Source organism: Corvus hawaiiensis, chromosome 5, assembly GCF_020740725.1.
Source record: "Corvus hawaiiensis isolate bCorHaw1 chromosome 5, bCorHaw1.pri.cur, whole genome shotgun sequence".
NCBI classification, from domain to species: Eukaryota; Metazoa; Chordata; class Aves; order Passeriformes; family Corvidae; genus Corvus; species Corvus hawaiiensis.
Window position 1 is genome coordinate 17312497 of NC_063217.1, and position 21869 is coordinate 17334365.

Consider the following 21869-nt stretch of genomic DNA (forward strand, 5'->3'; position numbering starts at 1 on the left):
TTCCGTGAGACAGTTTGATGAATGCCTGCGAGAGGGGTATGATTTGCTGAGGCGCCTCTTGGCAGGGCGGTGTGTGCGCGGTGTCAGCCCCGCCGCCGCCCCCCGTGGGGCTGTGAGCGGCCCGCGGCGGGGGACGCGCGTGGGAGCGGCTGCAGCGCTGCGCGGGCCGCCGCGCAGGAAGCGCTGCTGGGGCGGACGGGGCTCCGCGGCCTCTCGCCGGGGGCTCAGCGGGGAGTCACGGCTTTGAAAGGGGCGAGGAGGAAGATAATTACCTCGCCTAACTCCGCCGCACCCTGAGCCCCCTGGGTTTGCTTCGCTATTGCCGGGAGCGTGTGAAGACGAGACCCAAGTGCCGCCTCTCTCAGACATCGACGGGCTAGCGAGGGACGGCCCGGGCCCAGCCCCGTGCCTGGCGAAGTTGCCTTCAACCGCGGACCGGTGCCACCCGCCTCACTTTGCCGGGGTTGTTTTCTTGACTTGGCTTTGGATAGAACGGACTTCGCTGTCTCCGCACCCTGAAAGTTGCCCGAGCGCTCCCCGCGGCGAGGAGGAGGAGGGCGGCGCGCCCTGCGCCTCCCCGGGGCCGAGGCCGGTGGGCCCGGCTGGTCTGCAGCGGGCGGTGATGATGTGCGGCTGGGGGAAGCTCACCCTGTCCCTGGGGCTGCTGCTGGCGATGGCGGGCGCGGTGGCGCCGCAGCCGTGCCCGGCGCAGTGCTCCTGCTCGGGGAGCACCGTGGACTGTCACGGGCTGGCGCTGCGCGGCGTCCCGAGGAACATCCCCCGCAACACCGAGAGGCTGTAAGTAACCCGGCCGGGGCGGCAGCGAGCGCCCCTCGGTCCCCGGCTCCCCTTAGGGCTCCTGACGGCTGTCGGGCCGAGGTGGCCCCCGGCGCCCGCCCGCTTTGGGGTCCCGACGCCCTTTGGGTGGGGGAGGAGGGGGGGGGAGTTTCTGTTCCTCTCTCCTGCTGCTGGCCGTGCCCGTTTCACAGCGATGCGCGGAGACGCGGAAGAGGTGGGCGCTGCTCCCAGCCGCTGCCTTTCATCCCGGGAAGCCGCGGTGAGCAGCGCGGTTCCCGCCTCCGCGGGGAGCGGGGGCGGGCACCACGGCGGCCAGGGGGGCGCCCCGAGGCGGCGGTGGAGCGGCCTCTCCCCCCGCCGGCGCCCATTTCCCGTCAAACTTGGCTATTACAGCTCGCATTCCCCGGGGCAGAGCCGGGCCGCGGCCCCGCCGCGCTCCGCGAGCGTGGGCAGGGAGGCCCCGGGGCGCGCAGCGCTCCCTCCCGCCGTGGAGCCGCGGTGGCCGGCGCGGAGGGGCGGGCGGGGGCGCGCATCTGCCGGTGGGCGAGGGCACGCCGCTGGGCGATAGCCGCGCTCGCAGGCACTCGGTCGTGCCGTAACGGTGATCCCTCCCTCCATTCTCGTACCCGCAGCTGGGCAGTTTTCTGCATGTGGTCGGTTATTTATCATACCAGGCTGCCTTTCAGAGGGGTCCTAGGAGTGGAAGTGGTGTGCGCATTATTTCTTACTCTCTGATAAGTCATTTAAATGATGGCATGTGGACGCGCGTCTGGAGTGGTGAATTTCACTTAGGAAGAGTATCAGGGATACATTTCTCCTGAGACTAGTGTGGTTTGGTGTCCTGTTTTGGCCATATGTGGTATAAAACACTAAAAAAAATACTACTTTTTTTTCCCCCTAGCTACGTTGGGAATGAGCTGTAATTGTTAGAATAGCTTCCATGCAATACCACTTCCTAATGGTTTATCTCATGTATTGCCAAGTCTGGTCTTATTTGTAGTGATTGGAATTGGAAAGACATTTATATCTTAAACCCAAAAAAGTTATGAAAAAGAGGCATATACTCCAGAAGAAAAACTAGTATAGAAGTATGATCAGAAGTGCTAGGGCCTAAATACAGGTTTCTGTTGCTTCTGAAAATGCTTTGCATTCTGCAGTCAGTATTGCTTCCTGTGCAGCAAGTGCAGAGCTTAGTTTTGGTAAAGTCTTATTTCCCACCACTTACTCCAAGTGTTAATGCTTGTTTGAAATCTAATGTTTGTTATAGGTAGTTAAGCCCTATGCCACCTTTTTAGGCATACGAGGAAATCTGAAAATTGCTTGAAATGGTGAAAATTGTCTTTATTTCAGTCACTTTGTTTTTGTAACAGTCAAATAAAGGTTGTAGCATATATATAGATATACATGTAAGTACTAAGTTTGGTGGTTTCCTAAATGCAGTTATAGCCCCATTCAGAGAGCTTTGGACTCTTCTATGGGTAAAGACTATAGTTAAACATGAGCTTTGTCATGGCAGGCAGAACTGACTCTATTGTTACGAAGTTTCAAACTGCTGGTTTCAAGATAAACCTTAGTTCAGTTACTTGGAGATCAGGAACACCCATGGTGTTAATTGTAGGAATGGTTCGTCACATTCATTTGTGTCTCCTAACTTTTGAAAACTCTGTGCCCATGAAAACAAACAAAACAATTTAAAAATAGCTTTTGAATGTTTTAATTTAGCTGCTTACAAATTATTCTTCTTAGGGATCTTAATGGAAATAACATCACAAGAATCACGAAGACTGACTTTGCTGGTCTAAGGCACCTTCGAGTTCTGTAAGTTTTCCCTTTCTCTCATTGATAACTTTTAGGACTGATGCTACAGGTTATAGTTACATTTCAGTTCATTAGCTGGATGGGTTACTACTTTTTAACTATTGTATTACTGTATCTGAACTTAAAACCACTCTGCCAAGTGTTATACACTGTTATGTACAAGTTAGCAATTCCCTTAAATATAATTTGTTCAATTTTTTTAATCTCCCCTTAAGATTATGAGAATTTGACGACTTAATTTAGCACACAGCTTACAAGTAAGAGTTGCTAAAATTGGTTGAATAACTGTTGGAGTTACTTCAGTTTAAGGCTGTGAAATTTATAGTTCACACTGAAAATGGGTACTCTCAATCAGAACTATAAGGGAATTAATTAAGAAAGTTATTCTTTTACTGGATGTAAAAGTAAGTCCCAGGTGATTATTTTTACTCTTCTGTAGTTTCTGGACGAAAAGGAAAGACTTTATCAGTGAAGTTGAGGAAGGAATCGTTTGGTTTGTTTGGCTGGGTTCTTGTTTATTTGTTTGAAACAATTTTTTTCGAGCATTATCGAAGCTTTAAAATTTGGAGGTGGTTTGTGATTTTTTGGGATTTTTTTTGGTTGTTTTGTTTTTTGGTTGGGGTTTTTTTTTGTGTGTTCTGAGGAAATATCTAACTACTTAGCTTATTTGTTAAGGCCAGTTTAATTCGAGCAAGTAGTCTTGTAAAATCCATTTCCTTTTCCCTCTGAAATAAATACAAAATTGTAGTAACTTCTAATTCTGTTACAAAGCAGAACTACTGTTACGGTTACAGTCTCTGTTCAGTCTTTCCCTCATGTTTCTTCCAACACCACGATTCTGCGTTTCAGTTTTGTTATTCTCATGTGAGACTAATATCGCCTTCATACTGTTCAACTGGGGTTTTGCCGAAGGGCAGTGGTGTGTGTGCATGTGTGCCCACAGCGTGTAGGCATATGTGTGGCTTTTTAACTTGGGACTCCTTAAGTAAATGAGCAAATGTAATATCAATTCCTGTTTCTTTTACCGAGGTGTATTTTCCTTCTTTTGGGTATATGAGCCCATGTAAATTGCTGGTGACAGGGATACAGAAGGTTAAAGTGGATGTCAGTCTAGAATAGCTGTTGTATTGTTTTAAAGAATATGTAGCTGCCTTTAAATGACCATTGTTAATGCAACAAGTTGTCTCAGAGATATTAAAACTTACATATAAAAATTTCTGTATTTCAGTCAGCTCATGGAGAACAAGATTAGTACTATTGAGAGAGGAGCATTCCAGGATTTAAAAGAACTGGAGAGGCTGTAAGTATTTTTAATTCTAAAAGTATCAACTTCTGGGGGGGGTCAAATGAGTTGCGTATTAAGGTACTCAGGCTTCAGATTTTTTAATTTATTTTTTTTTAAACTTGGGACTTCTAGCCTTACTGAGACACAAGAGAAGTAAGAAATTCTCAAGCAGTATGTTAGAGACTAGGTTGGGGATGAGCATTCAAGAGCAGTCTGGATTCAAAGTGCAAACTGCAATTTTCCTGTTGCAAATAGTTTGAATACTATCAAATATTTTCACTTTAATCTTGAATACGCAAGGATTTTTGAAAACACAAACGCACCAAGAAAAGCCTGTTCTTGACCTATAGTGTTAGGTGTTAGTGTTGGATGTTTTATATGTCTTATTGGAAGTAACTACTGGCTGTAAAGTGTTGTCTTGGTATATAGCAGTAATTGAATTCTTCTCCAGTTTTTATATGGTGAAAGCTTTTACGAAGGCTTAGAAAAAATATGAACTGTTAGTTTTCAAAAATAATCTGAATTTGGATTTAAAAAATATTGAGTACTGTGGGGAGAGAAGATGGAGCAGAGATGAGAGGACCTTATCTGGTGAAGTTGAAGTACAAACACCTGCTTAGTTGCAGGAAACCTAGGAAATGAGTAATTCCCAAACTAGTTTTCAGTATGTGCCTTCTTATTTTGTTACTCTTCAAACGAAATTTTTTAAAAATGTATTGTGCGACTTGGGACATCTGACTTGTTAAAGGCAAGATGCTGATTGTTGGACGTAGTTTCAGTGTGGAGCCTGGAAAGTATTAATATATATGTTCCCGTAGAACTTGTGTCTTCATTATTAGGCATCTTAGTTTTTGCATTTTCATTGTATCACCTTTTCTTTAAGCATACCTCTGAGGTCTTGCTTAGTGTTTCATTTGCTGCTGCTTTAACTTTATAAAAGTATTGCTACTTTACTCCACTGAAAAGCAGCCCTGGCCTGAACGTGGTTTGTCATATCATAGTTGCTTTGTATCCACAGCTGCTGTGTGTTTAAAACAAAAACCTCCACAAACCATTATGGTTTGGTTGGTCATTTAGACAAAGCTATTCAAGAGACTTAGTAACCAATACTGTAATTATGATATTTCTATAATAGTTAAAATATGACGTACTTGAGATAATTACCTCATTTTTTCAAATATGCTGAAGTAACTTTTTGACCTAAAAAAAGGGAGTGTTATTATAGAGTACAACTTTTTTTAATAAATTTTAATGAGATCGATTGCTCTTTGGAAAAAAAAACCTGCTGCGCATTTCTAAGTCATATTAAAACACCTAATTCAATGCATTTTTACAATGTGTTTTCAACTTTGTACAAGGTATAGGGATTTTAAACAGCTTTTCTTGCTGACGGATATATTGGAATAATATATACACATTTCTAAATTTGGTTTATGGCGTCTAGATAAAAAATTAAACAGCAGTGTAGTTCATATTGCAAATGTAAATACATATATATGAAACATGAACAAACATTAGAAGATCCACACTTTCACTGTGAATGTGGTTTGACACTGATGCTTACAAATGCTTAAGTTTTAAAACAGTTTATCAGCAGCCTCATTTCTTAAGTATATCAAAGTATGATCCTGCTATGTAATTTATTAACAAATTTAAAACAACTTTTTAACTTTTGTCATAATATCAAGGCATTTACTATTTATATTTCTGAAGTATAGAATTGTTTTACGAGAGAAAAATGAACTTCAATAGTTAACTTACTTGTCTGATGTGTTTGTATTTTGCCATTACATTGTTTCATTTTTGCTTTGGTCTTCCCTTGATAATTGGAAAACAATAGATATTTTCCATTTACATAAGATACTAGTTCTGAAGAGAAATTGTGATACTTTTGGATACTTTGTGAGTTATGTTTGTTCGCCCTTCAGCAGGCAAACTATGCTATCTGAAAGTTTAGTTATTTGGACCTACAAAGTTAGGTTATGTTTTGTCTTCAGAGTTATATTACATCTGTTCCAATACTTGTCAGTTTCTTTAGTTTGGTGGAATTCAGTTTGTGTTAGGTGTGTGGGTGACTTGTAATTTGAATATATATGCAGGATGTCTTTAAACTGCCCCAGCTGTTGGCTAAGAGCAAATATTTCATATTTGTGGGGGAAAGCTGAGAGAATTCTTCTTGTTTACAACTGCCAAGTCCATCTGATGAAGGCGCATTGTTATCTGACAGCCAATTCATCTCCTTGGGATTTTGAAATCCAAAATTTCTCAGGAAACCTTTGGGTACTTTGTTCAAGTATTTTCTTTTATACATTAAATAGCAAGCACTTTAAAGCTTTTTAATTTTTTTTCAGTGTGTATGTGTAGGGTGTTAAATTTTCACTCTAAGTGTAATGTGCCAAGCTGCTGTCAAAGAATACCTGATGCAGACCTTTCAGCATGCAAGCAGAAGGTGTAAGAGAACTTCACTGCAGCTTAAATGAAGTCAATTTGATTTATAAGATTATTTACATGTATCACTGCTTATGTTGAAGTATCTTGCTAGTGTATACAGGCTGAATTTTAAAATATATTTCCTGTACTTTAGTACTCTTTAACGTGAACAACAGACTTTCACATTAGTTTCCCTTTTGGAAAAAAAGAAATGCCCATCTATCTAAGTGAAGTGGTGGGGTTTTTTTGTTGTTGTTTTTTTGGGTGGCAGGTTTTTTTTTTTTTTTTGTTTTTCGGGGGGTTGTTTGTTTGTTTTTAACTGGAATTTCAGTTACAAATTTTTTTTTTTAGACCACTAACTCTGATTTAGGAGGAACTGTTTGGTTGGTTAATGAATTACTTGTGAATACTCATTTATAGGTCTGATAATTCAAAATGCTGGGTATCCTCAGCTCCCTGTAATGGAGGAATTGAAACACTTTGCAAAATTAATCTCAGAAGAAAATTTTGACCTCTTCAGAAGAGATTTACTTAAGATTGATTTTATTAGATCCATAAAAATCTGTCAGGTGGTTTCTCCTATAACTTAATAAAACAACAATGTATCTCTAGTACACTAGGTATGTAGGTTACTATGTACACAAAGCTATTTAGACCTAGTGTGTTCTGCAATGGGAATTTGTATCACACCAGTGTAATTGTAGAAGTGCAATGGAACCCAAGGCTACAGTAAATACTGCTGTAGCAAGTGATTATTACTACAGCAGCCTGTATTAAAGTGTTCAGTTTGCAATAAATGATTGTATGGCTATGCGTGCTGCTTAAGAAATAGGAGGGAAAACAAGGTGGATATTAGCAGCTTAGTAAGTTTTCAGCTTGTGGAAACTTTAGTAGCTGGAGAAACACTGGTGAATTGCTGATACTGCTGTAAGCCTTTCAGCTGGATACTTCTGTGATAAGTCTTCAGTCAAATAAATGGCTATACACTGCAGTGTTCACTTAGTTCCAATCTCTGACGGTCTTGAAGGCTCTTAAGGGGTGAGTTCTTAAGGCTCCAGTCCAGTTTGGTACAGCACTGCCTGAGCTGGCAAGTCTGCCACAAATCTGGTTTTCTTCTCAGACTGGATACTGAACAGAAGAATCACATGGTCTGTTGTGTCATGTAGATGCTCTGTCTGCTGAAACAACCCTCTTTGACTGAAAAATGGGATGTATGAATTGAAGCTCAGTAGGGACAGCTTGTACCTTTGAGTACATCCTGAAGCAGTGCTAAAAATTCTTGGATTAATTAGTCTTGACTGTACTGTATTTAACATCTGCAAGACTTTCTGTATTAGCTAGTAACTTGTGTGAGCCCATGTTCTTGAGCAGGGCCTCTAAAGAGTATATGGCTCTTCAGTACATGGCAGGTCCCACAGAGAAAGGATTGGATGTGGCCTGTTACATTTTGTGAACCTCTCTTACAGAGACCACTGTCACGTGTCAGCAGTGGTTTTCAATATGCTTCATCGCAGGAAGACGAAAAGGGTCAAGACATGGAGGATTTTCACAATGCTTATGGGTTTCCAGAGATCACTGCTTATTATGGGGGAAAGAGCTTTTGAAGCAACTCCTCATGAGAATGTGAAATTAAATACTTGTTCTTCTTTCTTTGTAAAGCTGTCATCTTGGGTGTGATGTTTATAATACTTTGAAATAGTATCTTAAGAAAGCAAAAAGAAGATAAACTGAAAGTTTCCACTTTATAAAAACTAACACTATAAGACACAGCTTTAAAATTTATTTTTAGTAAGTGTAGGCCATTGTTATCCCCAAGTTCACCTCATTCGCTGGTGTTGCAAATACTGCTCAAAATATCCGAGTGTTTTTACAAGTTATTGTCATCTGGAGGGAAGTATAAAATTTTGTTGAAGACAGCTACCATAGACTGTTGAACCAGTTCTATTAGAAGCTAGTTAAATCTAAAATTTCTTTACCATTCTATGTATTCCAGAAATATAGGGTTGTCAGGTTTTGAGGGCTAAATATACTCTTCACTTGTTTGTAGAGAAGAGCAGTTGCCTTTTCATTTATTTAAAAAAAAAAAAATTGCCTGATAGGAAAACTTTTCAATCATAATTTTTCCTAATATGTTTTTTAGGTACAGTAGTTGGGATTCCAGCTGTTACTATGCTAAGGCTATGACATGGAAAAAATGTCAGAACAGGAAGAGTTTACAGCAATAGTTTTAAAACTACTCACTCTTTTTCTTCCTGTATTTATGAATAATCCATTGAAGGAGCAGTATGTCCCTAAAATGCTAATTTGGAGTCTGATTCTGCAGACATTTACCATGTGAATAACTTGGTTTGCATGAGTAGTCTCACTGATTACTCTTGTGAGAAAGGTTACTTGTGTGGCCTAAAATGTTTCCAGGCCAAGCCCCTATACTTTTGATAATTGAATTAATATATTTTATTTTTAAAATGTCCATTTATTATGTTAACAGTTCTAAAGTGTTACTGGTGTAGACTTAAGCCAAACTACAAAAAAAAGCCCCCAACCCAAAAACCCACAAACAAAGGAAAAAAAAGCCACCAATCCCCACCAAACCTATTTCTGCTGAAAACTTGTGTGTAGATAAAATGTTACTCTCAAAGGACTAACAGCAACTTCTGAGTTGGTGTCTGGGCTAAATACCCCACCATACCTCCCCAAGAAACAGCCCTCCTGAGCTACATGATGTGAGTAAGCTGAAATCATGAGTTGAAGAAAAGAATGCTGTAAGGGTTGAACATCAAGTTGGTACATGAAGTAGCTTTTAAACTGAAAGCTGTTATATATTCATGTTTCTTACAATGCATTACTGAATGATGTAGAAAGAAACATTTCAAGAATTAAATGTTTTGTTACAGTTCATTGATTTTTCTAAATTTTTGCAACACAGTTCTAAAATGACAAACTGAGGAATTGCTTCTACTTGCTATTTATTTGGGCTTCATCTCCATAAATGCATTAAAGCAGGTTATTCAAAGTTAACATGAAGAGAGCGCTTACTTAGGTGTGGACTTATGAGAGTTTGAGTAGTACTGAAAATCAGTATTGTTTTGTACATGCTGTGGATGAGCAATTTGAAACTTACTTCTGTGCCATCTCACAGAAGGTAAAGTATATTTCAACAAAATAGTTTCAAGGAAAAGTTCTTTCTACTTAGTAAACAAACTTTGGTACTAGGTGGATTTCTTTCCAGGATACAAATCTGTGTGTGAAATTACTGTGTTTGCAGCTTCAGCTGGAGCAAGGGCTTAATTATAACCTCAATACAAAGGAGATCATCTTGTCAAAAATATTAAGTGAGTTTCAGTAAAATAAAGTGGGGTTTAGCTGTATTTCATGTATTAGGGGATTAGAGTTATCTGCTTGAGCTCTAACCTAGTTGGATAAATGTGGTAAACTATTACACTGCATTAGTAAGTTTTGAAATTATTAAATGGTCTCTGAATGTATGGTGTTTTACAGAGCTCATCTTACAAAGTCATGCATTGCAGGGTAGGCTAAGAAATAAAATGTTCCCTCTAGGGTAAAAACAAATACAGTTTGTCTTGGGCATAACTGCAGCAGGCCTGGGCATTTATCAAGAGCATTAACAGCTGCTTCAAAAGAGACTAGATGAACAAGTACTGTTCTTTCTGTCTAGTCTAGTAAAGGGCCACACTGTATTATGTGTATGCTCTTTTTTAGGGTGCAGACTTACTGAATCACTGATGGGGAAAAAACATGTTGTCCAGAAATTAAAATAAACCTATGTGCTAACTTTTCATTATGCATTGATGTGTGGCATGAGATTGCAGTTTTATTCCAATTAATTGACTAGCTCTATCAATAAAATGTGAATTCCAAGTAGGAAAACACTTCTAAAAGAGGACTAGCAATATTTTCTGTGATTCTTTAAATGTCAGCTGCATCAATAAATTAATCCCAGAATAAGCAGGTTTGGGCTGAAGTTTCTGAGTTTTGAATCTGGTAATATATAGTTATTTCAGTTACAGAAGAGAAGTGTTAGAAGCCTTAGATTTCACTTCTATGAAGATATATGATCAAAAATTTAGGAGCAGGGAATTCTGGAAAAAATATTAAATGTCTTCTCTTTTTATGATGCAGTTTTTTGGTTTTAGCTGAAGAAAAATATGATTTTTTTTCCCCCAAGTTACAAACACTTAGGTGTAAAGTGTCAAGGCTAATGTGGATTTTTAGGATCCCTGGCAAAAATTCTGTGTTAGCAGTGGAACTACTGTTCCAGGAGTCATTTATATCGCTATAGTTCCTAAAAGCACAGCTGATAAATTAACAATATTTCATCTTGTGCTTGCCTATAAACTGTGTCAATGAAATCAGTTTTTTGGTGGTAAGATCTTGCGTTACATAGTAGTTTTACTGAGCTCTCAAATTGATACCAGCTCTTTAGCTGAAAGTTAGTCTACAGTTTCTTTTCTCACTGAATGCTGGTCTTCATTTTGGTGTGCAAGTTCATTAGTGAAGTCTGGGAAGTAATTTTTTCATTTGGAGTACATTCTGAACAGTTCTGACTGCTGCTGCTGGGAAAGTCTAGGTTTGACTGATTAAAACTTGTGGGATTATGCATGTGCTTGTTTTTTAAGGCTGCTTGATGTTACTCTTGTCTCCTCCCTATAGCATTGGTACTTAATCACCCGTGTGGCTTCAGTCGGAGTATTTGAGCATTTGAAGGGTTAATACTTTTGCACAGGTGTGTGATAGGTAATGGAAGAATAATGAGTTCAGGTAGAGGATACCTGGTTTTGAACAGCCCTGAAGGGGGTGAACATTTATTCCTTGTTAATCATGGATGTGAAAAATCCTTCTTTTAGCTAGCCTTGCATAGTTTAAGGGCAGTGCACAGCACATTCATCCTCTTAGAACAGGGAGGAGATCACAAAGCCTGCAGTGTTAATCACTTACCAAGGGAGTGTGGGACTATCTTACATTAACTATACTGGCCACCTGTATTTATAGTTTTTTAAGAAAAAGAATAAAAAAGTTATTCTGCATTAGCAGGCTTTTGTCAAAACAACTTCAAATATGTTTTCTAAAAATGTCTCTTGAATCAGAGGTAGACAAAGTTTGAAGACAGTATTTAAAAAGATGCAGTGTTCTAATGGAATTTTAAAAAAATCAAATTATAGCTACATTTTGATTACAGAACACTACAAAATATTTGATAAAACTCTAAGTCCAAGAGCAATGTTCTTCTAAAAGCCTTGTCAATGCCCACTATTTATTTTTATTATATTTTATTCATCTGAGTGTCTTTTCTCATGGGACTCCTTTTATAGGTCTAGAAGTCAAATTGCAGTGAGAAGTGCTGTTTGCTCTTTGCAGACCTTTTTACAAATTCCGGGGCAGGAACGCTGTTTATTTTTCCCACATCTGTTTTGTGCTCATCCTTTGTGGCATTGTTTGCTGGATGCTCTTCTTTCTTGCTTCCTCTGAAATGGGTAATTTGCACTGTTGCAAAATGGTAAAACTAAATCTGATTCTGCAGAGCTCTTGTGCCAATGTTTTTGTTTCAAATGGTGTTTTGTGTTCAGAAGCTATTTTAAGTCGATTCTATAGAGCACTGATATTAAACTTAAAGCTATACATTTTCATTTTAATCTGTAAAAATCACATTTATCTGTTGCAGAGCCAATTGAATTTTATTAGCATACTGATTTAATATTAGGTGGCCACAGGTGAAAATTGACTTGTGATTACATTTTAATATAGCATATTTGAAAGATTATCTAAGATACTCCTTATTTTGATTGCAGAATTCTTCTATCTGGAATTTTACAGTTAAACTCCAAAATGTACGAGGGATCTGGCTGCAACTTCAGTGACTCATACTGTTACATTACCTCATTTACTATGAAGAGCCTGGTTGAAACTTCATCAGAAGAAATGTTTTATTTTCCTATTTTCCTTCATAGTATGTAGTTCATTGTGGTGGCTTGTCTTTAATAATTGTCTAGACAGATAATCAAATACAATATGGCAAAGTCTCCCTTAATTTTTTTTTAAGGTGCACCAGCTTTTCTGGCTAGTTAGGCAGAATGTCTGTACAGCTGTTATAGTAAAATGCTTGGGTGAAAACTTACTGTCTGAACTCTGTGGTAGAAAGACAGTTACAAACCTATCAGGACTCTCTGCAGGCCTTGTCTCTCTAAACAATCTGTTCAAACCCTAGCTAAATTCCACCTACTAGGTCAGCTTCACCTCCCCTTTCTTTGCCTTTTTTTTTTTCTTGGAAGTAATTCCAGGTATTGTCAAAATCATCCTTGTTTCATCTGATATTTGAACTTTTGTTACACTGTGGAGGTTTTATAGCTTGTTTCCTTCTTTGTGGTAATACTTTGTAGAATAAAGTCCAATGAGTGAGCTTCACAAGATAGTGGAGGCTTGAAGAAGTCTTTGTAAATTGTCTAATCCCATGCTACACTCAAGGTCCATCAGAGCAGGTGGCTGAGGGCTGTTTCCAGTTGGGTTTTGAATGTCTCCAGCAATGGAGAGTCTGCAGCCTCTCTGAGCAGCCTGTTTCAGTGCGACCACCCTCACAGTCAAACACTTTTCTTAAGTTGAAATACAGTTTTCCTGTACTTTGATTTGTGCCGATTGCCTCTTGTCCTTTCACTGTGCACCCCTGGGAAGAGTCTGGCTCAGTCTTCCTTACTTGAGATGGAAGTGTATCACTTATTTATACACACTGAGATATCTCTGAGACTTTTCTTCCTCAGGCTAAACAGTTCCAGCTCTCTCAACTTCTTCCAGTGTGACAGGTGCTTCAATCTGCCTGCTTAGTCATCTTAACAGTTCTTCCCTGGACTTGTCCAGTATGTCCCTGTCTCTTGTAGTGGGGAGTCCAGCACTGGGCACACCTCTCCATCTGTCTCACCAGTGCTGATTGTAGGGGAAGGAGCACCTGCCTTGACCTGCTGGCAACACTCATGATTACAGCCCAGGGTGCTGTTGGCCTTTTGTTCAAGGACACATTGCTGGCTTCAGTTTAATTTCTTACTCACCTGCACTCTAGGCCTTTCTCTGTGGTGGTTCTTCCAGCTGGTGGTTCTCCAGTGTGTGCTGGTGCATGGGGTTATTCTTCTCCAGGTTCAGGGCTTTCCATTTCCCTTTTGTTGCCCTTCCCAAGTTTCCTTTTCAAGCAATTCTCCAGCCTGTCCAGGTGCCTCTGACAGACAGTGCACACACCTAGTGCACTGGTCATTCTTTCCAGTTTTGTATTATCTGCAAATATGCTGAGGGTGCAATATGTCCCATCTTCCAGGTTGTGAATGAAGTTTTGAACAGTACTGGTTCCATTACTGACCCCTGGGGTGCATCACTAGTGATTGTTCTCCAATGGACTTTGTGCCCCTGACCACAGCTCTTTGAACTTGGGACTTTAGGCAGTTTTTAATCCACCTCACTATCTGCTTCTGTAGTCTGTACTCTATCAGTTTGTCTATAAGGACAATCATTATGAATGGCAGTACCAGAAGCATCTACTGCCAAGTTCCTTATTCATTGTAGGAAGCTACCAGGATGGTCAGGCATCATTTTCCCAGTGTTAAATCCATGCTGACTACTCCCAGTCATCATCTTGTCCTTACTGTGTCTGGAATAGAAATAGCTTCTATTTTGCCCTATAGCCTTCCCAGGCATTGAGATGAGGCTTCCCAGCCTGCAGTTTCCAGGCTTTTATTATGCTTTTCATGCTTTTTTCTTGTGCTGTAGGCAGAGTTAATAGGAATAATGACCAACTATTTATAGAAATATAATATAGAATACAGAAAACAGCAGCCTTAATTTCTAGCTTTCCTTCTTAGTGAAAAAAACATTTTAAAAAGGCAAAATGAGTATAAGCTCTTGACAGCACAAAACACTGTTCTGCATAATGTAGGGAGAACTGATGGGGTAGGAGAAGGGTGTGGTAATTTTGGACTTGACATCAAACTCATGGGAGAAGAAAATGAAGGACAGAAAATACCTTAAGTTCCAAGTAGTGTACCCTGTTTCAATGTAGTATTATAGTTGAGAAGTACCTTTCTCTGTTTCCTACACAAATAAGAAGCTGAGTTTGCAGTAGTGTCCTGATTCCATTCAGAATTTATATTTTCCTTACTGAAACAAATATCTAATTTATATTTGAAATTAAATGGAGAATAACTTAGATACCTTTTTTAGCTAGTCACTATTTAGCCTGGAAAATGGAGTCTTGCTTAAGTGGTTCTTGACCTGGGGAAAAACTTCTTGGACACCCAAATGCTGTAAGAACAGTCTTGAACTTCTCAGATTCCGGTTTTTACTCGTGGTTGGTAAACTTGATATTGCTAGGCTTAATGAGATTGAGTAGTTTGACTAGAGAAATTCTGTTTGCAGAGAATTCTTAATGGAAAAACTGGCACAACCTTCTGCTTAGCTCTTAATCTTGGGCTTTCCTCTCACTTGATGACATGCAAGTCACATTCACAGACAGCAGTTGCCAGATGTGTTGAAGTTCAGCAGATTGCGGCTTTGGACATGGATGCACAAATATTTTCTGCCTCTGGCAGATATAGCACAATGTTTTTTGTAGGAAAGTAGTGATTTGCCTTCCTTTCAGATGCAAGTCTGAAAGCTCTCTGTAATTTCTCTGTTGAGGTAATAGGAGTCACTTATTCTGATGTTTGTTATTCTGACCCTATATATTAGAGTCAGATTTTTAGGACATCATACTTAAACCAGCCCATGGAGATGATTTGGGTGCTGTGCACTAGCATTCTGTTTTGAGGTACTTGGATAATTTTGTAGGTGGATTCTATATTTCCTGAGCTCATAAAGCCTGAACTGCTTTTAGACCTTCCCAGAGGATGCATATCCCTGTAACATCTTGGAACTACTTAAGGAGCCTGGTGGGCTCAGTTGTGAGTAGAAAGTGCTCCTGTGTGAACACACAGAGGTTTGATTGCTGACATGTTCTTCCATTTTAAAGTGAAATATAATGAAAACAGGCTTTGGTGCTTTTAAAGTTTATTTATATTTTGCAAATGAGCTTCAGTAGCTGTTATATGCTATTTTTGAATGGATGTAATAGTAATTTCCTCTGCTGACAAACAGGAGGTGTAGATATGCTCCTTTGAAGAATAAAATTTCTAAGCTGTACAGTGCTGTGTGCTACTATGTGCAGATAGTGTATTTACTTCTCTTGGCTAACTTTGAAGGAGGAATGAAAAATAATGACTTCTGCTATCAATAATCTTGTGTGAGTTGGAAGCCTTCTATCCTTTTTTCCCGAAGCAATGGTGGTGGAATAAAATGCATCTCTGCAGTGTATTAAGAGTTTTGGAAGGCTCTCATTCTCTGTGCACCCAATGGGATAGGCTGTTTCTAATTAAAGAGTACAGCTGATTTACAACTTGCTTGGAACAGCTTTTAACTTCGATCAGTTCTCAAGTTATCTTTGGGGGCTTCTTTGTCCTATGGTATCTATGGGTAGAATTGCATCTACTTGAACTAAAACCCATTGGAAAATTACTTAGGTGGGGCAAAATAGCAGCCTTCCAGTACTTGGGAGGTGGTTATGGAGAAGCTCAAGCCGGGCTCATTGCTGTGGTGAGCCAACAAGCATAAATCAAAGTGAGAAGTGTAACTGCACATGAGGGCAAAACTTCTTCACTGCGAGGACAGGCAAGCACTGCAACAACTCATTTCCCCAGAAAGGCTCTACAGTCTCACACACCTTCTCTGACTGTATGTAGTTGATATAGTGGGATCAGAAACAAGTTAACAGTGAAGGCTGTAACAAGTCTGAAACAAATGGATGTGAATTATAGCATTGTAGATGATTACACTGTACCTAGTGCAATCAAGGTTTTTTTTTTTTTTTCCTCCCTTCCTCTTCCATGCATGATTGCTACTGGATCATAGTTATTGTGGTGTGAAAACTTCAGAGAGACATCACTATGGATTTGTGGCATGGCCAGACTTCAGTGGGTTACGATATGTTGCTACTGGGAATGCAATATGCTGTTCCTGCAATGTACCTCTATCTGTCATCATCTACATATCCTCTGGCTGCATGCAGAAGACAAGTACAACTCAGATATATACCAATTTCAACTAAAATAGCCTGTTGTTTAGAACCACTGGCTCAAATCAAGTTACACTTTTTTGCTTACTTTAATGTTGTTTGCTTCAAAGTGTTACTTATTCTTTGTCTGTTCCTACTTTTTATCTGCCTGTTGGTATTGAGCTTCCTTTAATGAGTATTTTCACCTGCTCATTTGTCAAAGATTTTTTTTCTTTGTCCCTAAATCCTTTTGTATACTTCTACCATCATTTTACTTTGAAGATGTTTTTCTAGCCTTTACTGTATCCAGAAGACTGAGCTCTGGGAGCTTTAAGCTGAAGTATTTGAAATACTTTGTATACTTTGGGTAGTATGTGGACCTTGCTTGAATTCATCATAAAGAGCTCAAAAATTTACCTAAGTTTGCCCAATCTCTTCCTAAAGATGCATTCAGCAACAGAAGAAAAAAATGATGTGTATTTGAATTGCAGCTTGAAAGCTATATGATATTGGAGCCTCACCCGTTTATTTCTGGACACTACCAAAGGACTTTGCAGTCCAAGTTATTACAGTGTTAGAAGAGATTCTTCAGTTCATTTTCTGTTGCTCACACCACTAATGCTTCATCTCCTCTGAGCTCTCTGCTTGAGAAACTCAAATATTTGTAGCTCAGTTGGAAAACTGAATAGTAGCAGTATGGGATATCTCATCACTGTTTCTCAGTGCTTCACTCTGAGCTTCATGTCAGTCCTGGGAGAGCAGTTCAGTTGGTGAAACTGAAATTTCTCTTCTCACATTGCCCAAGGGGAAACATGACCTGCTAGGTAGCTGTGCTGAAGTGTCTGCCTGCACACATTGAAAGAAGATGTGGTGGAGTGTTTCTGGTTGTTTTTACCCAAAGTAGCTGTAGCTCTTTAAAACCTACAGTCTTGGATTCTGTGATCCACTGTGCTTACCTTGGGTTTCAGCTCCAGAGAGAAAGGTATCATATCTTTCTCACTCAGTCTTGTTGCAGTATGTTTGTGTGTTCTGGATAGGTGTTTTTTCAGACAAAGTTAAGCATCAGGTCACCTGAAAAAGTGGAACTATTGGGTAACCATGTAAAATACTGAACCATTTTAAAATAGTAATGTATTTTCTGGACTCCTTGTGTGGCTCTTTCCAAAGATTAGAAACTCTTCATGGTGACTGTTGAATGGGAAGCTGTTGTGTACTGTGATACTAGGCTGTTGTTTCAGACTTGCTCTGCCTACTTTTTCCAATCCACTTATGATTTCATGGCATTTTTTTAGACAGAACTACCTACTGCAGTCTTGCAAAATGTTTTTCAGTGAAGTCTAGTTCATAAAATCTCCATATAGAAAACTCAGCAAATTGACTCTTTTAAAAGCATCTGATATAACTTGTAGATGTCAAGAGTAGCTGAAGCCTCTTTCTGAAGTATAGTAAAAGACATATTTCCCATTATTGCCTTCATGAAAATTAATAATGTTTTATGTTCTTGGTCACAGGCAATAATGAATGGTCAAATTTTTGGTAGAGAAAGCTTAGTTCTAAAAGAAAATTCAGTGACTGGGATGGTTATTCAAAGTAGAAGATACAAAATGCAGGATTCATAAGAGATTAGTATTTTAACTTGTGTATTCCCTCAATCTGTGTAGTGTTCGAAGAACAAATATTTTAGTCTTGTGAAAGGCAAATTAAAATCGTGTGTTGAAACACTAATTTGAAGTGCCAAGATCACTTGGTAGAAACTGTGGAGACATGAGGGTAGTGCTATTTGTTGCTACTTTAATTAATGAAGTTGATTTATTGTCCATAATTTAGATTTGAAAGTCTGTACAGTGGCAGATGCATCAGTATGTTAAAGGTATACTCAGTTATGTGGGCCATGTGAACTACAAGTAATAACAGAAACTCCTCATCTAAGGTATTTACTCTTTGTATAAGGAGCTAAATAGTAGAGCAATTATTTTGCCTGTAAAGTATCCCTCTGAGTGATCTTGTGTGTCCTTGTAAGACTGTTGCATTTAGTGAAAGGTAGCTTGCCTGACAGACTTGATCATCAATTAATATTATGTCATTGTACTACAGAGCCTTTCTTATATGAAACTTCTGCAAAAATACAGATACTGAGTAATTTCACTGCCCTTTCAGTAACAGCTCATCATTGTCTGGTGTCCAAACAATAGAGTTAAGAAATATCAACAGAGATTATTGTCCTGAACAGATGATTAGAAACTGACTTTTTAAAGTCTTTACCCTGCACGTAATTTTGGATCTGTAATCACAGATTTAGAGGTTTAAATCTCTATTTAGCTAAGAGATGTGGTGAATGAATTTTGTTTGTTGTTTACTTGATCATTTGTTCATTTTCAAAATCTCTTTGGATTGCAAATATAACTTAGTTTGAAACAATTGTCTTGTACTTCAGTTTTGTGGTCTTGGCATATAATTTTATACATAAATTTACTAACGGTCAGAAAAATGTCTATTTTTAAATGATTTTATTTTGAAAATGCAGTAGATGCAGAAACAATAGAATGTATCACTTTGTTGTATTTATGTAGGGATGGTTTTCTTCTGAAGTAATGTTCAATCAGAAGTCTTCCACTAGTCATTAACTTAGAGCTCTATCTTTCTTTTATATGTAAAGTTTTCCTTCTACTAATTTGGAAATGTGATTTTCAAGATCACAACCCAGATTTTTTTTTTTATTGTTGCTGAATTAGGAATTTTTTCTCAATTATTAAAATGCGTTGTCACTCATCTCTCTTATCCCAGTAGTGTAGTCTTTCCTTTTCTGGTTTTTTCACTCCAAGTTTTCTTTTAATCTCTAAATGCGTGATTTAGTTTTCTTCTGCTTAGAGTAATCAGGATTTCTGTAGCTTGACTAACAGAAGGGAACCTGACATTAAGACTGGAGAACTATGGGTATCTAGAACTCAAAAAGCTGACTGCTTGCTTGTGACCTGAAGAGTGGTTGCAAACCTCTGTGTACATAAAAATATTTTTCAGATTATCTCACTCTCATCAGTAGTCACATTGAGCTTTAAGGGAGCAATAACTAAGTGAACTAAACCATGGAGCTATGTAAAATCGGATTTTTAATGTCTGTGCATCTAAATGGGAATTTCTGGAAACACCTTTAAACTGGAAAAACCTTTATATGGAAATTTTTTTTTTGAAAAATTAGCCCAGAGAGGCTAGACAGGCTTAATTGTTTAAGTTCAGCCCTAATACTAACAAACAGGAAAATCTGAGCCTTTATGAAATTCTAAAACTTAATTTTGCAAGACTGATGCCCAGTATATTTTTTCACCTTGTGGAATGTCTTGATAGCAATTTATTGGTGCATGTAGTGTAATCACTGTAATGATTATACTTTTATATATATATATATGTGTGTGTGTGTGTGTGTATATATATATCAGATAGTCCCATGCAGTCTGGTTTCCACGAGTGCCTTGAATTACTGTTTTGACGAGCGTCGTTCATTGCAAACTGTGACTTGTGATAAATTTTATGGGACACATCAGTTTTTTCCAGTAGGCTGCTTTGCTCGAATGGCAGGTGGCACATGTGGTACATTGCTTAAAAACAAAAAACCTGTTTTAAGCTTGACTTCTTGACTGGGATGACTGTATGCTCCAAGGCTGTCACTTACACAAGGTAGAAAGAAGAATCTGCATTGTATGTTAAGAAAAGATCATGAAGATAGAATATACTTGCCTTATCTAGGGGTTGTTCTGTTGTCTATGGGTATAATTCAATGGGCTTTGATCTTGTCACCTCTGAGCAGCTGAGTCAGCATGCTCAGTGAGAATCTTCACAGACAAATAGGCACCTTCCAGATTTCAGCTGCAGTTTTTTCTTTAGTAGACTGTCTTATGTACAATTGATTGGGTTCTATTTTTTTAATTTAGCTTTCTCGAAGTTCCTATCTTTACAGTTAAAGAGAAAAAACTGCATGAAATAACCTCCTTGTAATGCCGAATATAAACTGTGACCCCTTGGGTTTTTTGACTCCTGTTTGATCAGGATTTCTGTAACAGTTTCCTTTGCTTTTTAAAATTTATATAAATAGGTTATATGGATCTTTAGACATAACATTATCTTGTTACTGAAAGTGTATACATTTGATACATACGCCCTTGAACCTTTTCATGGTCACAAAATATCTATCTCCTTCATTATACCAAGACAAACATAGAGTTGGTAGGGAATTGCATTTACACTGCTGATTTTATATTTTTAGCTTTCATGTTGCTTATGCAGGAGGGAGTCCTGTTGTAGTGATTGATTCACACTGCAGAGATTCAAAATCTTTCATAAAATAGGTAATATGGTCTGTTGGGGAAAACCAGAAAATGTAATTAGTCCATGGTAAATTTACTACTGGACCATGTCTCCGCTAATGGACCTTTCTGGTCTTTAAAATCAGCTTGTTACAGCACTGGGATTCCAACTCAAAGTGGTTGCATTGCATTGCTGTAGCATTTGTAATTTAACACAACTTTTTCTTTTTCTTTCCAAAGGCGCCTAAACAGAAATAACCTCCAGTTGCTTTCTGAACTGCTCTTTCTGGGGACACCGAAGTTATACAGGCTGTAAGTAGGCATGGCCCAATAACTGTTTTTTGGGAAAATTTGGATTTGGTCTGTTATTGTGTCTTATTATTAGGATTTTTGTCTTTTGCCTCAAATAGAACTAAGGTGTGTCATGGAACATTGGTGTTTTGTTTAAGCTGAGTACTTTCTTTGACTGCTTTGCAAGATTTTTAAAAAATTTTATTTTACATCTAGGTCAAATACTGATACTTGTATGAGAGTGTTGTCATTGATTCCCATTTCTGTAAGGAAGTTTTGCTGAAATAATACTTTGACTTTCCTTTTCTCCTGTTGGCGGGGTTTTTTTATAGTTTCTGTGTTAAAAGAAATAAAAAATGCTTGTGGAGATTCTGATGCAGAGATACAGCACTGTATAAGCACTTTGATTTTGTGGCTTTTGTGGCTGTACACACTTGGCCAGAAAAATGATAGCATTGGCAAATGCTAGGTCTGTAGAGAAGTCTCTCCTGTGTCCCATCGTAGAGAGGACAAAGCTAGTAACTCAAGCTCTGGGAAGAAAAAACTATTAAACGCTTTACCTTAAATAAAAACAACAACAAATTGAGTAATGAGCTTTTGTTTTGATTGTGTTACTTGGTTTGATAATGTTTTGCTCCTGGAAATATTTTAAAATAAATGGTTTGACCCATTGTCCTTTCTAAGAAGCCACTTAATTCTGTTGCAGTTGAAATCTGGAATAAAGTTTAGATTCTGGTTTATTTGAACAAAATAAATTGTAAGGTATCTTTAAGTTACAGTATGTGTTATGGAAGAGGTAACACATGACATGCTTAAGTAGGCTTTGGAAAGGTTGCACCAATCCAGCCGGTTTTAATTAGATATGTGTTTG

At 38.7% G+C, this 21869-nt stretch overlaps 1 protein-coding gene across 19 annotated transcripts in view; it reads left to right on the top strand.

Moving 5' to 3' along the window:
- Positions 1 to 219: 219 nt before the first annotated feature.
- The window catches only part of SLIT2 (slit guidance ligand 2), a 263355-nt gene continuing 241705 nt past the window's right edge, over positions 220 to 21869 (top strand). For 7 of the 19 annotated variants that reach the window (XM_048303500.1, XM_048303501.1, XM_048303505.1 and 4 more), the window contains exons 1-4: positions 228 to 798; positions 2545 to 2616; positions 3845 to 3916; positions 20948 to 21019. In XM_048303500.1, the coding sequence (XP_048159457.1) occupies positions 623 to 798; positions 2545 to 2616; positions 3845 to 3916; positions 20948 to 21019 (392 nt within the window). In that variant the 5' untranslated portion in view covers positions 228 to 622. Of the gene's footprint in view, positions 799 to 2544; positions 2617 to 3844; positions 3917 to 20947; positions 21020 to 21869 lie in introns of all 19 variants that reach the window. The other 12 variants (XM_048303497.1, XM_048303499.1, XM_048303502.1 and 9 more) reach the window with 7 other exon arrangements.